A 17,384-nucleotide genomic window follows, 5' to 3' on the forward strand; every position below is an offset into this window, starting at 1 on the left:
CGTTTAAAATGGTAGAGGAAGAAAAGGGGACATCAATTTAGTAAATAATAGAAAAGGGGAGTAGAGTTCCTCCATTTTACTTTATGGAAATTAGAAAACTTTAGTCACAGCCACTGGACAAGTTTCTTTAGAAGTCTGAGTAAAGAATATTAGGTGTAAACAGGCTACTTTTATATTTAATAATTCTTAATAATTAAGGTTAAGCCCCTACTTATAAAAATCACTTTAAGATAAAGTATGCTTCAAAGTCTGTCACAGGTTGAGGTTAAATGCTATTAGACAACCCAGCATATTGTATGGTTTTTCCTTTGTGCTTCTGCTGATTAGAAACTAGTTCTTCCAGATTGTGAAGTTTGGTCCTGTCTTCCCAGGAACCTCCTATTTGTGATTCTTGCCACTGAAAAAATCATTATTTCTGAATTTATCCATTACTTTTGTCCTGGTCCCTAGTTTGCATGTATGTACTCATCTGTCTTCCTCTCATTCTCACAGCCCCACCAGCAGTAGTAGGTATGGCTCCTCCTGTAATGTAAGTCAAGGAAGCTCTCAGTTGAGTGAAATAGACCAGTGTCACGAACAAGATGACGACCATCGGGAGAGGGACTCGATTCATTCATGCCACAGCTCTGGCAGCTTCTCCAGAGACGGCCAAGTGGGTTTTGGAGAACAAGAGAAAGCCTTGGAGGTGACAGGTGAAGAAGAGAAGGGGAGAGCATGTGAACCCAAGGAGAGGAAAGAAGATGCCACAATCCATCCTCCCCCAGATCTGGTGCTACACAAAGACCACATCCTAGGCCCCCAGGAGAGGTAGGTGATGGATGCCTTGAGGAGTTCATGTGGTTTCCTCAGTACCTGCCTGTGGTATTTCTGGGTGCATGTGCTTTTCATTTGTTTCCCTGCAGGTAGGTATGGTAATGATCCAGGATACTGAGGTTTAGCTCTGTGCTGCTTCCTTTGATTTTTGGTATAATTCCCTAAATATTTTGAGGATCTCTGAAGAACACTTGGGTTCTTTGTATTTAGCTGCATTGTACCAGGCCTTCTTGAATCTGTAGTTATTGGCCTACTAATTGACCTATATATGGTAGCCTCTAAGTCTGGAACTGATCCAAGTTCTACAGCTTACTTCATTAAAAGGAGCTGCTTTGGATGAAATAAGCTCCCCAGCCTGTTAATGTTTAAACTTCTTATGTGAACATTGTTTTGTTTTGTTTTTTCCTGGTTGAGAAAACCAGGACAGAGTTAAGAAAGAATTAGTCTGAAAGCCAGATCTAACTCACCCTTCTGCTTTCCCAGGGTCTAGCTGTGTGTGTGGAATTAATTGGTACCCATAAGAAGAAAAATTTTAAACTTGTCTTTTTAACAGTCTCATTATAAAGCTTAGTACAATGTTTGAGTGTTATTGTTACTGAGCTGAATTGGTCAGTAGATTTGCTGATAGGTTGGGTCAGAGTGTGATTTTTTAGTCTTGGCACTACTGACATTTGGGACCAGATAACTTATGAGGAGCTGTTGTGGGCATTGGGGAATGTATGGTGGCATCCCTGGCCTCTGTACCATGCCAGTAGCAACCATCAGTTGTGACAGCCAGAAATGTCTCCAGATGTTGTCAGATTTTCCATGGGGGGCAAAACTGCCCCCAGTTGAAAACCACTGGGCTAGAGTGATGAGGGCTAGGTATGACTTGGATTCTCAAATTTCAAGGTCTAAAAATAAAGCCTCTCACCACAAGGTCAGAGCCGTGAGCGCAGTTATAAGTGGTAAAAGTTTGAAGAATTGTTGGTGTATCTACTCCAACACTGAAGATACAAACTTCTTTTCTCCTTACTTTTTCCTGATTTTTAGTCATCTCTGGTAGCTCATCTAAAAGACAAGACATCCAAGAGGTGTGGTTGATGACTGACTGAAAAATGGCTCTTTGTAGACCTTAGATTTGGCAGTTACTATTGTCTGGGTAGAGTTCTTGGTAGAGCAGCAGAAGTGCCCAGCACGAGTATTTGTCCTTCTGTTCTGGCTGTGTCCTTTCAGATCCTGGCTGTGCAAGTGAAGTCCGGTTCTACCTTGGTCAGCAGTGCCCACAATGTTTTAAAACGGTTGATCCAGTTAGATGGCATCAGCGCTTGGCCTATATTTCAGATATCTAGATGGTGGATGCTTGTTTGCTGCCTTGGCACTAGACCTCAGTGGGAGAGAGGAGAAGCATTGTCACCAAGAATTGACCAGTATTCCATAGTTAAGAATCTAGATGATGAATTTGTTCTAATACAGCGTGGTGTTTCTGTCCTGAAACTCCTTTGTTAGTTACATTTATTGTTGTTTCATTGAGGGGTGTCCCTCAGGCTGCTCAAGGAACAAGACCATGATAGGAAAAGGACTGTGCTTTTTAACTTAGCATTTTTGTTGTAGTCTAGGAATTGGTAAGCCTTCGAAAATTCTTAGTGGAGCAGGAAGGGTTTGCAGGAACAAAATTCTGCCGTAAGGTTGGATGATGTGTAGAACACCCAGGGAAGACTGGTGGTCTTAAGAGGTAAGGTGCGAGGATTAGTCCACATGTCTGCGTAGTTTTTGTGCTAACATTGACTCAGGGCCCTTGCCATTGCTTTTACTGGAATCCTGAAACCTGACTGTCCCGGTGAGTTGGCTCATTGGGTGAGTGAAAAATGGGGAAAGAAGAGAGGGAATGGATAAAAAGCTATAACGAGCTGTCATTTTAGAGAGGATTTTTTTCCCACTTGGCTATTTAAGACTATGCTGTTTAGTGGCCTGACTCATGAAGTAAGTCTAGGCATGACTACAAACCATTTTACTTTAGGTATTTGGCAGTTTTGCCTTGAGTGGTCACCCTGTGGCCTGGGCTATTTTTAAGAAACATTCTTTTCTTTGTTACAAGTTTTCCTGAGGAGAATGCTTCTTCGCCATTTACCCAAGCCAGAACACACTGGATCCGAGCAGTTACCAAGGTTCGACTCCGGCTGCAGGAGGTAGGAAATCTGTTTTTCTAGTACTAGTTGGGACAGTTTTTCCTTTGAAATTTGGAGACATATGGTGCTGAAGAAGCAGTCAGTGATTAGTCATCTTCTTATAGTGTGCTTCTGGGAATGCATGACAAGTAAGGTAGAGCTTTAAGGGATGGGAGGTGGCTGTTGGCTTCCTTATATGCTGATTAATGGAAATCAAATAGATCTAGTGGGCTGAGAGCCCGAAGGTTAAGTTAAATGCTATTTTCAGTACCATTGTCACTTTGAAGCCATTTTATTTTGAGCTTAGGACAGGGAACGTACAAGGCCTCATACAGTCAGTTGTTGTCTCCCTTGGCTACCCAGTTTTCAAGGCCACTAGCTGGCCTATTACAGAGGGCCTTTGTGGTGTATACAGAAAGGATGTTTTTAAATGACAAGTGGCTGTCAGTAGTATAATACCTGGCAGATATTAAAAATGCAAGCATGCTCACATGTATAAACACACTTGAAAAATAATCTGTTTTGGGGGTGCCTGGGTGGCTCAGTTGGTTAGGTGACTGCCTTCGGCTCAGGTCATGATCCGGGGGTCCTGGGATTGAGCCCCGCATCTGGCTCCCTGCTGAGCCTGCTTCTCCCTCTGCCTGCTGCTCCCCCTCTTGTTTTTCTCATTCAGAACTTTTATGTGGATGTTATTTGTTTTACTTTCCTTTATAAGAATTATAAGACCCTTACTTATGGAAAATTAGAAATAAAAAGTTAGTATTATAACACTGACTCCATCATAAATGTTCAGTTTAAATGTTTACCTCATGTCAATCTAGATCAACAGACTCCAAATCTAAAACCTATATACATGTATAACTGTATTAATACATTCATTACATTATGAAAATGTAAAAAGCATAAAGAAACATTTAAGATAATGATAAAAATATTTTTTGCTGTCACTAAAAGTACAAGCAGTAATAATATTTTTAGTGAAAGCAATGTGATACAATATGCCTCATTATTTTTTAAATCTTGGTTTAACATTTTGATATAGAATTATTTGAAGGTCTGGTTCCACTATCAATTATTTCAATACTTGGTTTTCAAAGCTGTCAAAAAGATACAGATATATCAGTCAAATGAAAGATGTGCAATTGGTTCCTACATAGCAATTGTTCAAAGATTTTATTGAAATTTGGCTAATTAAGTTCTCATTTTCTCTGATATCTTACCAAATAGAAATATTTTCAACAAATAAGTTCAAACCTCACTGAAAATTTTCATTAGAAATATTTTTAAATATGTCAATAGTTTCTTTCCAAGATCTCAGAACATGCAGTTATGGGTTTTTATAGGTAACAGTCATTGTTTCTGATAAAAAAAAAAGAACACACACACACGAAAGAAAGCATTTTCAAACATCTGTATGCAAAGCAGCTACCTTTTCAATCATTATTAAAGCATTATCTTCTCTCTGAAGGGTCAAATTAGCAGTGCTTGTAAGAAGCTAGAACAATATGACCAACAAAATAAATGATAATAATGATTATAACTGTATAATATAATACATTATATAATAAATTAAGTTTCCATGAGTCCATGGTGATATAAATAAATTGATGGGAGAAAAGGGAAATCTCTTCCTTATAGTAGAATGCCAACTAATGAATGTAGAAAGTATAATGGAAATAGAAAGTTACCATTTGGCAGCTACTATTAGTGATGGTAGATTTATATATTTTCTTTTTAAATATTTTTTTAATTATATTATGTTAGTCACCATACAGTACATCCCTGGTTTTTGGTGTAAAGTTGGATGATTCATTAGTTGCGTATAACGCCCAGTGCACCACGCAATACGTGCCCTCCCTACCACCCATCACCAGCCTATCCCATTCCCCCGCCCCCCTCCCCTCTGAAGCCCTCAGTTTGTTTCTCAGAGTCCAGTCTCTCATGCTTCATTCCCCCTTCTGATTACCCCCCCTTTCTTTATCCCTTTCTTCTCCTACCGACTTCCTAGTTCTTANTCTTCCTAGTTCTTATGTTCCATAGATGAGAGAAACCATATGATAATTGTCTTTCTCTGCTTGACTTATTTCACTTAGCATTATCTCCTCCAGTGCCGTCCATGTTGCAGCAAATGTTGAGAAATCGTTCTTTTTGATAGCTGAATAATATTTCATTGTATATATGGACCACAACTTCTTAATCCAGTCATCTGTTGAAGGGCATCTCGGCTCCTTCCGCGATTTAGCTATTGTGGACAGAGCTGCTATGAACATTGGGGTGCATATGGCCCTTCTCTTCACTACATCCATATCTTTGGGGTAAATACCCAGTAGTGCAATGGCTGGATCATAGGGTAGCTCAATTTTTAACTTTTTAAGGGACCTCCACACTATTTTCCAGAGTGACTGTACCAACTTGCATTCCTACCAACAATGTTGGAGGGATCCCCTTTCTCCACATCCTCTCCAACATTTGTTGTTTCCTGCCTTGTCAATTTTTGCCATTCTAACTGGCGTAAGGTGGTATCGTAGTGGGTTTTGATTTGAATTTCCCTGATGGCTAATGATTTTGAACATTTTTTCATGTGTCTGTTAGCCATTTGTATGTCTTCGTTGGAAAAGTGTTCATATCTTCTGCCCATTTTATGATTTGTTTATTTGTTTCTCGTGTATTGAGTTTGAGAATTTCTTTGTAGATCTTGGATACCAGTCTTTTATCTGTAGTATCATTTGTTAGTTTCTTATTGTTCTAGAATTGCTTTGTGCAAGTGCAAGAAAATATGAATATATATTGTAACCCCCTCACTTTTTTAAAAAAATGAAATTGGTATACATACTGAGAACATCTTGTTTTTTTCATTTGGAGATCCTTCCATATTAGCTCTAAGAGAATTTTTTCTCAATAGCTACAGATATTTTGCTGTATGAAGGTCCTGCAAGTATTTAACTAGTGTTCTGTTGATATTAATTTGATTCATTTGGTTATTTCCAGGCATTTGCTATAACAAACCATGTTGTAATTGAGCACCTTTTACATATGTCATTTTGCAAGTACATTTGAGGGGATATGTATTTGTGAATTCGATAAATATTGCTACATTGCCCTCCATTTGTCAGGAGCTTAAAACAGTAAAGGTTTATTTTGCTCATGCTGCTTGTCATCCTGCATGTCAAGGAGTTCTGCTTTAAGTTGTCTTGTCTCTGCAGTCCAGGCTGGTGGAACAGCCTGCATCTAGGACATTGTCAGTATGAGTGGTAGAGGGAAAGAAAAGATAAATGAAAGAAAACATAGCAATTTGCACTCTGGTTCTTAAAACCCCCACCCAGAAGATACGATATGTCCCTTTTGCTCACATTTCCCTGTCTAAAGCAAATCATATAACCATATTTAACCTCAAGTGAACAGTACAGTATACCTTGAAAGGGAAAGAGAAGGATATTTGTGAGCAGCTTTGATGACTACCCCAAAGGGTATCTGCCTTCCACAGATACTGTACCAATTTATACTCCTACTAGTAATGTCATGAAGGTGCTTTTTTTTTCTTCCCAAATCCACCAGTAGAGTGATTTGTTCAAATTTTTGGATTTTTGATAGTCTGCTAGACAGTGTTGTCTCAGTAGAATTTAAGTTTGTGTATCTTAGTACAGTTAAGCATGTTTTCATACAAGTAAAGGCTATTAGTATTTACTATTTTGTGAACAGTCTATTCATATTCTTTGCCCGTTTTTTTTTTTTTTTCTATTGAATTTTTTGTTCCCAGGAGCTTTTATTGTTTTAGGGAAATTAACCCTTGCCTGTGATATGAGTTCCCATATTTTTTTCTCAGTGTATCATTGTGAGAAAGTTTTTTAACCTTAATGAGCCACATTTTCCTAATCCACAAGATGGGGAGAGTAATAGTACCTTTTTTTCTTTTTTAGTGTGGTAAATTATCTAGTAAAACTATGATTTAGAAAAGAGGAAATCAGAAAAAATACACTTCAGTGACTCTACATTGCCTTCATGATGAAATAAAACCTTCATAAGCTGTCTAGCTCAGTGTGACTCCCAGTGCGGTCCACGGACCAGCCCAGCCCAGAAAGTGTTTGTTTCTCTTTGATGAAATAAGTACTAAAATTGAAATAAGTACTCCAGTGAGCATTTAGAGGCATTTTGGATTGCTGTAATACCATGCACATGATAATATCCTTGTCTTGTTGAACAGGGTTTAGACAAAAAAAATATCAGTCCATGACATGTTGGAATAAAAAAACCAGATCCTCTACAAAAAGAATTGGAAAAGCACTGATACAGACCTTATATGCCTTTCTGGACTTACCTCTTTGTGCTATTCTGTTTAGTCAGCACTTCTAGCATACAGAACTATGTGTTTTTCAAAATCTCAGAGACTTTGCTCTTGCTGTTTGCCATGCATGGAATACTCTTTCTCTTTCTCCACTTAGCTAAACTTTTATTCACATTTAAAATCCAGTCAGGTGTCAGTTTTGGGGGTTAAGTTTCTAGACTGGCATTTACTGTGATGTAATGGAGTTACTTGTTTACTCTTTGATCTAACTTTCCTGTGTACTTGTAAGATCCTTAATTGCTGGGGCTATGCTTTTTATTGCTGGTGTTCTAAAGCTAACCTGGCAGAGTGGTTAGCTAAGCTTTTATGGAAGCTTACCTAGCCAAAAAACTCTGTCAGCATTTTCACAGAAGTCTCCATATGCCTCTTTATCTCTTAATTAATTCTATTTTAAATTTTTTCCAGGGCCTCGTAACTATAAAATGTTAGCTATTAGCATTAGCTATGTTTTCTTATATAATTTTTATGTATATTAAATGTAAAGTTACTCAATTTAGACCATACTATGTGTGCATTTAAAAGTTTTCTCACTTAGATTATTTTTGTGAGCTTTATTCTGGGTTATTAAGTATTTTTTGAAAACATTTCATGATTACTATTAGATTAATAATATTCCATTATGTTGATATTCCATAACAACTTACATTTCTTTATAATTTATAAATAATGCTATGATGAGCATCAATGTGCATGAATCTGTTTTTGATTTTGATTATTTCTTTAACTTTTTCTTTTTGGTTTTTAAAAAACTTTGTAATAATTTTTTATTATGTTATGTTAGTCACCATACAGTACATCCCTAGTTTTTGATGTAAAGTTCCATGATTCATTGTTTGCATGTAACACCCAGTGCAACTTAGCTTTCTCAAAGTAGATTCAAATAAATTACTGAGTTAAAGGGTATATACCTTTTAAAGGCTTCTGATAAACTTCTTCATGTGTTTTCAGAAAGGTTATTCCAATTTGTACTTTCAGTATTTGAATGTGCCACACCAACACTGAGTATTATCATTTTAGAAAATGTTTGCCAATTTGGCAGAAGAACAGTATCTCCTTGTTTTAATTTGCATTTCTTTGATTGTGATTTGAATATTTCCCATAAATTTATGGGATATTCATACTTCTTCAGCTGATAACTGCATTCTATAAACTTTGAGGAGCTAACATAGGAACCTAGCCATCCTTATGCCATTCCTATAAGCAGCTTGAGGGGAGAGATCATATAGGTCATCTCTGTATCTGGGCTGGCCGAGTACCTGGCCATATGTACTTATTAAGTGTTTGATGACATTGCAGTAATGTTAGTAGTGTGGGTGGAATGGATATGATTCTGTACCTTATTTGGCTTAGCTGCAGAAAAATCTGGGGGAGGAGGTGAGACTTTTAGCTCTAGAAACAGAGACTGCGGTGGCAGCAGGTGGGTGGGTGTTCCAGGTGGAAGGGACAGTGAAGGAGAAGACATGGAGGTAGGCCGTGAGGAAGTCTTGACAGAAGCTCTTGGGTTGCTAAAGAAAGCTGAAGAAAGAGACTTATTTAGTAAGCAGAGATGGAACTGAGCAAATAGACTAGAAGGCCTGTGTTTAAATGGAGCAATCCCATGAGATCCAAGATTGCAGCTGGTCAGCCTGTGAGATGGATCAGCATTTTCTCCAGGAAGATCATAAAGACAGAATGATTAGACTCTCCCACAAAGTACTGTTCTGTTCTTGTGACTCTTTCCCTAGCAGAGGCTTCCTTCTTATGCTATTATTGAAGCCCTGAAAAAGGTAATCTCCTTGGGGAAAGGTGATGTTCAAGTAGAGCACCTTTAAGGACCCCATCTCTTTTTTTTTTTTTAAAGATTTTATTTATCCATTTGACAGAGATAGAGACAGCCAGCGAGAGAGGGAACACAAGCAGGGGGAGTGGGAGAGGAAGAAGCAGGCTCACAGCAGAGGAGCCTGATGTGGGGCCTCGATCCCATAACGCCGGGATCACGCCCTGAGCCGAAGGCAGACGCTTAACCGCTGTGCCACCCAGGCGCCCCAAGGACCCCATCTCTTAAATTTAGTTGCACCAGGAAAGTGTTCTTTCTGTAATTTTAAACTCCAGGATTTTGCTCTGATCACGGCTGCCTGTCTTAACTTTCACTGCCTCAACACTCTTTGCCCTCATTGAGGCCCCCAGTTATCCCTCCTTTTCCTCACAATCTGTCAGCACTCTCCCTAACCATCACTACTCTAACAATTAAAAAAATAAAGAATGTTTTGAATAGGTAATAAGTGTAAAAATAGAAAATTACTCAAAAACGTAAACTTATACAGGTATAATGCAATATTTTCCTCCTACTTCAAACTTCCAGCCCTCTAGTCCCTTTCTCCCCTATCTCTTAGTTACCTGTGTTTTGTGAATCAGTCCACAGATAATCTGTGCATTTACAAGCATGTGTGTACACATGCATGCGTGTGTATATTACATACCTTGTCCTTCACCTTTTTAAGTTTAATGTTGTATCTTGGAGATTTTTCCTTTTTAGTCTAAATAGAGCTACTACATTTCTTTTAATAGCTACCTCGTATTTCTCTTGGTGGATATATTATAATCTATATATCTGTCCTCTCTTGATGGATTTTTAAATTGTTTCTAACTCGTGCTACTACTTAACACTGTTGAAATGCATATCCTGTAGTAAGCCTGAATACGTGCAGACCTCTCTCAACCACAGCTTTTAGCATCTTTATTCAAACTTCGTGGTAATCCCTACCCAAGACCAGGCCCTACTACTGCTTCATAAACAAAAGAAAGCTCTCTTAGATGAGGGCTCTAGCTGTTGCTCCAACAGGCCCCTTCTGCCCTTTGCAAACTGGAGTTCTTACTGATATCTGAGACCGGAATCAATAGTCTCTACTGACTAAAACCTGGCTGTTTGCTAAAGCCCTTTTTTTAAAAGTAAATTCTACCCTCAACGTGGGGCTTGAACTCAGGCCCCTGAGATCAAGAGTTGCATGCTCTACCGACTGAGCCAGCCAGGCGCCCACTAAAGCCCTTTCTAAAGGGGGTTTTGCTTTTTTATGTCCCACTACTGGGTCAGGAGTGAGGCTTAGTTTTCTCAGTCTCTCTCTACCACTTCCAGGCCATTACTAGATATTCGCATAACCTATTCTCATACTCATTTTCTTTATTGCAGTTAGGTCCCAACTGTTCTATAACTCGTCATTCAATGAAAACTTTATTACACATCGCAGTTTTCCTTTTGATCTCACCTACTGCCGCCATCATCATAACCATATTTATTGGATTTCTATTTTTTAAAAAGATTTTATTTATCAGAGAGAGAGAATGAGAGAGCACAGTCAGAGGGAGCAGCAGGCAGAGGAAGAAGCAGGCTCCCCGTGGAGCAAGGAGCCCAATGCAGGACTCAATGCCAAGACCCTGAGATCATGACCTGAGCTGAAGGCAGACGCTTAACTGATTGAGTTACCCAGGCATCCCTGGATATTACTATTACTTTAAGTACTTTACATGCATTATCCAAATGAATCCCTCACAGTAATTTTACAAATCAGGCTTTGTTATTTGGCCCATTTTATAGGTTAAGAAACTGAGGTTTAGATAGAAACTTGATCAGGGTCATTTAGCTGGTAAGAGAACTGCATTCAAGTCTAGATCTATTTAACTCTAGAGCCTATATTTTTAACACTGTTTTCCACCATATTACCACAATAATCTTAGAACTCTGTTTTCCAGCGTGTGGAAAACTCTTTGCCACAGGACTCCAGTTTCTACAACTGTCAGTAGGTTCTCTATTATGTGATAGAGAGTTCCATGGTCAAAGAAATTTGGGAAACAATAGGTTCCAGTAGAGTGTAATACCAACAGATTACTCTATTGTAGGCTTGTTATGATTCTTTAAGAGGAGGACATAATGTACACAGTGTTACGGCAAACTTATTTGACCATGAAACTCTGTTTTGGAGAAGCATTCTGTAGGACTCATTTTCCAAGGAATACATTTGAAGAAAGTCTGTCTCAGTTGATTTCATTATCATTTATTAAAACTGCATTTGTGGGCATCATCAGTGAGCTCACAGCTACCTAATTTAGTGGTTGCTTTCAAATCTTAATGGACCTCTCTGCAGTATTTGACTCTCTGAACACTCCTGTTTTGACATTTAAGAAATCATCCCCACTGTCACTCTTCTCTGATCTCTCTTTAGGCTCCTTTTTCTGTTTCTCTCATTTCTCACTTCTTAAATGTTGGTCTTTTTGGGGTTCTTTGCTCAATCTTCTTTTCATATAACTCCCCTACATTATTTCTGTGAAATCTCATTCATTACATCAATTGCTACTTATACGGGATTGCTTTCCTATCTGTGTATCTAGCCCAGACCTGTCCCCTGAACTCTGGGCTCATAGTTCTACTTCTTGTACATTCACTAGTCCCATCAGCATCTAAAATCCAACACATTTAACCGAAGACATCATCTCTCAAAACCTGTTTTGTGTCCTGTATTTTGTTTCCGCAATCCCCAAACCAACCCTGAACCCACTAAATGTGATTGGGCTCTTAAAAAGTAGAGAAAGCTAAGCCATCCCTTTTATAATGTGGGAGAATTAGGAGCAGGAGTTTCACTTACTTTGAAGGGAAGGAAGCGTATGTAGCTGTCTTGTCGTACACAGTAGATACTCCATAAATATCTGTTGACAGGATGAATGCAAAGGATGTAGAGTAGGGAAGCTAGTCCTTTTTCATTCTGGGGAATTGTTTTGTGGAGAGGAATGAGGAAGGTTCTTCTGTCTAAAAATTGCTTAAAAATTCACTTTGGGTTGAGGCATTTTATAATTGTCGAATTTCATCTTTCCAGTCACCTATGACTATGGCTTCTTCCTGTCTTCGTACAAAGCTGGCTTCCATCTCCTTTCACTGTTTCTAAGGTGAAACAGAGACAAATATACTGTGCTTTGTGTACTCTTCCAGTCCTCTCATCTAGCCCTTCATCCACACCATTTCCCCTTAGTGGACTGAAAAGGGAAAAGGAATCCTGTTTCTATTTTTTTTTTAAGTAACAGATATCTTTTTATTGAGATATATTTCATATAACCTAAAATTCACCATTTTAAAGTATATTATTCAGTGTGTTTTAGCATATTCACTAGGTTGTACAGCCATCACCATCATCTAATTCCAGAACATTTCCATCACTCCAAAGGAAACGCCATTCCCATTAATAAGTCACTCCTCATTCCCTGCTTTGCTCTAGCCTCTTCTGGCAGCCATTAATTTACTTTCTGTCTCCATGGATTTGTCTGTTCCGGACATGTCATGTAAATGAAATCATACAATATGTGGCCTGTTGTATCTGGCTTCTTTCACTTAACATAATGTTTTTAAGGTTAATCTGTGTTGCAGCATCTATCAGTACTTCATTCCTTTATGTGGCTGAGTAATATTCCATTCCCTGGATATACCACATTTTGTTTATCCATTCATCTGTGGTTGGACGTTTGGATTGCTTTCATCTTTTGGCTATTATGATTAACGCCGCTCTGAACATTCATGTACATTTTTTTGTGTGGATGTAGGTTTTCAGTTCTCTTGAGTATATACATAGGGAGGGATTGCTAGGTCATGTGGTAACTGCATTTAACCTTTTGAGAAACTGTCAGGCTGTTTTCCAAATAGCTTGCACCATTTTACAGTCCCGTAAACAATGTATGAGAGTTCCAGTTTCTTCACATCCTTACCAATACTTGTTAATCTTTTTGTTATAGCCATCCTAGTGCATGTGAAGTGGTATCTCATGGTGATTCTGATTCTCATCTCCCTAGTGACTAATAATCTTAAGCATCTTTTCACATGCTTATTGTCCATTTGTGTATCTTCTTTGAAGAAATATCTATTCCAGTCCTCTTCCCATTTTTACATTGGGTTATTTGTCTTTTTATTGTTGAGTTGTGAGATTTCTTAGCATTCTGGATTGAAGTCCCTTATCAAATATGATTTGCAAATATCATCTCCCAGCTCTGTTCCTTTTAAACTTGTTTGGACCTTTCTTGAATTTGTCACATTCTGCCTCAATTGTTCCCTAACCTGCAAGTTTTCTTTCTCCTCTTTGTCTTGCCTGTCTATGGAGAAATTGGCAACATCAACTGAGCCTCTGAAATAATAAGAAGCTGGTTTTTTTTACAGGGTTTTGAAGTAGCTTGCCCATTTGGTCAGTAACAAAAGCATGCTCTTGAGCTGCCAGTTTTCCCTACAGCCTGACTATGTCAATCCCTCCTTTTCTATTCTTCTAATACACAAATCTCATTCAGTCCTTAGAATTCATCTGCTTTGGTAAAAACTAAAATCTTAGGTAGAGTGAAATTCCAAAGATGAAGCTGAGTGGGTGATAATAGTGGTATCCTTAAGAAGTTAAAATTTATTCTTTTACACATGAACACAGGCCCTCTACCTTTCCCACCCCCATCTACACTGAACAGAACAGGAGTACCCAGAAAGGACACACATGGTTCTCCTGCCCATGTTCTGTTAGGAAGCAGGCCAGAACAGAGAAGGAAGCTGAGACTAGCCTAGTTCTTTTCCTCTAAAGCGACCAGCCAGTATGTTTCTTCTATTCCATTCCAAAGTCTCCCTACAGAGGAAAGGAAAACACCAGGGTACCTGGCTTCTGACTATGTCTTGTCTCCTTTTTTCTTCTGCCTTTTAAATCCATAATACCCCTAAAACCCTGATTTCACCTTTTCTTACTATTATGGGCTGAACTGTGCACTGCCCCCCCATATGCTGAAATCTTAGTACCCAGTATCTCAGGATGTGATTGTATGTGGACAAAGGGCCTTTAAAGAGGTAATTATGGTAAATTGAAGTCATGTGGATGGTCTCATGTCCAATCTGAATGGTGTTCTTGTAAAAAGAGATTATGGTGCACTGGGTGTTATATGCAAGTAATGAATTATGGAACTTTACATTAAAAACTAGGGATGTACCGTATGGTGACTAACATAATATAATAAAAAAAATTATTAAATAAAAAAAATTATTAGAGACCTAACCAAACACAATTCAATCTCTAGGTGAGAAAAAAAAAAAAGTAGGAATCCAAATCTAGGAGCATTTGGAAAATAGGAGACTAAAACAAATGAGAGACGTTAGTGACAAGGAATAGATCCAATTGTTGAAACAATATAATAAAGGACAAAAGGATGCAAATCCTATGTAATGACTGAAAATGGGGAAAGATGTGGAAGGCTCTTAATATTTTTTTGAGGTGGGGACAGTAGACATTTATTAACTTTTTAAACCTTATTTCCTACCCCCTCTATATAGAAAAGAATTATAGTCTACTTATAATACCCCCAATTTTTTTTTTTTTACGATTTTATTTATTTGACAGAGAGACAGCCCATGAGAGTGGGAACACAAGCAGGGGGAGTGGGAGAGGAAGAAGCAGGCTCCCAGCGGAGCAGGGAGCCCAGTGTGGGGCTTGATCCCAGGGCCCTGGGATCACGCCCTGAGCCGAAGGCAGATGCTTAATGACTGAGCCACCCAGGTGCCCCAAAGCTCCCAAATTTTTTAAAAATGTAAGTGCTGAAGTAATAGGGGTCTGGTTAAATTGATTATAGTAAAAACATGTAAGGAAATATTCTATAGTCATTTCAAATTGTAACGTACATAGAATGTTAAAAGTGATATTAAATGTTTTAAGGTTAAAATACAGTAAATATAGTAGGTTCCTATTATTTGCATTTTTATGAGTATGTAGAAAATGGGATGAAATCTTACAAAATATTAGAGGTAGTTTTCTTATGCTTGTGTGATTAAAATAGGCCAGTGTTGGGTATTAAGGAGGGCACATATTGCATGGTGCACTGGGTGTTATATGCAAATAATGAATCATGGAACATTGCATCAAAAACTGGGGATGTACTGTGTGGTGACTAATATAACAAAATAAAAATTATTTTAAAAAATAGTTTTCTTTATTTTTATTTAGATAAAAATATTCTGTTTTTTCTAAGTTAACATGTATTCATTGTAAGATTGGAATTGAAAATAAAAAATGCTGGGGGGATAAAAAGAGATTAGGACACAGATGGAAGAGCCTGTGAAGACAGAAAGTACATGGCCTCCTGAGGCAAAGGAGAGAGGCCTCAGAAGAAACCAACCTTGTTGACACCTTGATCTTGGGACTTCGAACCTCCAGTATTATAAGGAAATAAATTTCTGTTGCTTAAACCACTGAGTCTATAATATTATGTTATGACAACCCTAGCAAACTAATACACCTTCAAGGCAGAAGGGGAAAGAAGATGATAGAAGAGGCTTCTGTGTGTGTCACCTGTGAGTCTCTGTTTCCTGAGGTCTAGTTGGTGGGAAATGTGGTCGCCAGGCTGGTATATGGAGACCCCATTCAAGATATACAATGTCTTTTGTATCTGTTTACTATTATCCCTCTTAATACTAAAATGTGGGGCTAAACTGGAAATAGAATTGGGTCCCTGCAGTAGCTCAATCTTAAAATCTGAGAGAACTGTTTTCTATTTCTCAGTCTATTTCTCAGTCTCCTCAACTGTAAAATTAAGGATAACTGTCCTCTCTTACAGAGTTCTGGCATTGTTTAAGTGTAGAGCTCTAGAAATAATTGCTTTAGAGTTACCAACAGGCCTCCTATTACAAAATTGTTGGTTTTCAGGGTTTACACATGACCTTCCTAGCCTAGGACTAAGTGACCTGCCAGAGGTGTTGCTGCCCACAGCTGGAGCCTTTGCTACCGAGTGGGAACACAGAGAAACTGCTTCTGATGGCTAAAGCAGCAAAGAGCCAGTGCCATAGGATTTCAGGTTTTTATAGGGATCTAGACTCCTTGGTAGCACAGGGTTCCTGGGGTAACTATAAAGATCACTCAAAGGAGGCTATCTATCTAGTATACTAGATAGTATACTGGGACCCTGGAGGAAGAAGTCAGTGGAATGCCTTACCCTGAGGAATCTAGGGGACGCAGACAAAGGCTGTCATGGGCACTGGTGGTAACATTTTCCAAGAGCTGTTTTTGTGTGCTTGCCAGGAGAAATGCTTAACATTTCTCAGGGCTTTTTTCCCCCTGAAATGTTCTGGACGTGTTTATGGCCTGGATCTGGATGTTTATCAGTGGTTGGTCTTCTGTAAACCTTAGATCTGGGTCTAGGCTATGACTGAACCTTGTGAGTTGTAAGATGTCACATCTGTACCTGGAATTTGGGGCAGCTTTTTTGAAGGGGTGAAGTTTGGCTCTGGCTTCTGAGGTGCATATCAAAACATCTCTGAGGAATGCCATGATACCATTAACTTGCCTAGAGTCAGAGGAGGGTATCAGATACTGGTAGCAGGCTTAGCTTCAGCTGACAGTATTTTCTGGGCATAAAATCAGTAAAGAGGGGTACGTAGTAAACTCTTACGTAACTAGTCTGATCAGTACCTCTGTATAAAATTAAAAATTACTTGTTTCCAGATAACAAAGCAGCTCATCTTGCTTTCTGTTACTTTCTCTGACTCTTGATGCTTGTGTGATCATCCAACCAATGGGAACATTTGATGATACTGGCTGGGAAGGAGCTCTTCCTCTGTGAGAGAAAATCCTGTTACCAAAGTTATGCAAATGGAAGCAGCTGATAAAATAAAGGGAAGCAACTGATTATTCCATTTTAAATCTAGGCAGCCAATAAGTGGGTACCACTGGGTGTGTTGGGGCTATTTTAAGACATTTTCTTATCATTTAGGAGTTTATAGGCCAGAGGGGAAATGGAAATAATTAAGTTACATATTTTCATTTTTCCCCAGATACTTTCCTCAGTCTTTATTGTCATTTTTCTCTGCAGCATTCCAGTGTGTGTTTTGAAACTGCCTGTTTGTAACTTCCTATTTTTGTGACTTCCATTATTCTAGATTTTCCCATTCTCTTTCTTCCTTTCTTACCTTTCCTATCTCCTTTCCTGCCTGTCTCTTTCTACAGTTTTCCCCTTGGGCATTTTTTTTTTTCACCTCAGATCTGCCTCTACTCAGCCTCTAATCCAGAATCCTTAACTGAGCAACTACTATATGTCTAGTACTGTGCTTGATCCTG

The 17,384-nt window shown here is 38.6% G+C and overlaps 1 protein-coding gene across 5 annotated transcripts in view; it reads left to right on the plus strand.

The window, feature by feature from the left end:
* The window catches only part of UNC13B (unc-13 homolog B), a 220,767-nt gene that overhangs the window by 131,518 nt on the left and 71,865 nt on the right, over positions 1–17,384 (plus strand). For all 5 annotated transcript variants that reach the window (XM_019809869.2, XM_002929194.4, XM_034664078.1 and 2 more), the window contains 2 exons: positions 493–807; positions 2,891–2,981. In XM_019809869.2, the coding sequence (XP_019665428.1) occupies positions 493–807; positions 2,891–2,981 (406 nt within the window). The remainder of the gene's footprint in view (positions 1–492; positions 808–2,890; positions 2,982–17,384) is intronic.

This window comes from Ailuropoda melanoleuca, chromosome 7 (genome assembly GCF_002007445.2).
Source record: "Ailuropoda melanoleuca isolate Jingjing chromosome 7, ASM200744v2, whole genome shotgun sequence".
Classification (NCBI taxonomy): domain Eukaryota; kingdom Metazoa; phylum Chordata; class Mammalia; order Carnivora; family Ursidae; genus Ailuropoda; species Ailuropoda melanoleuca.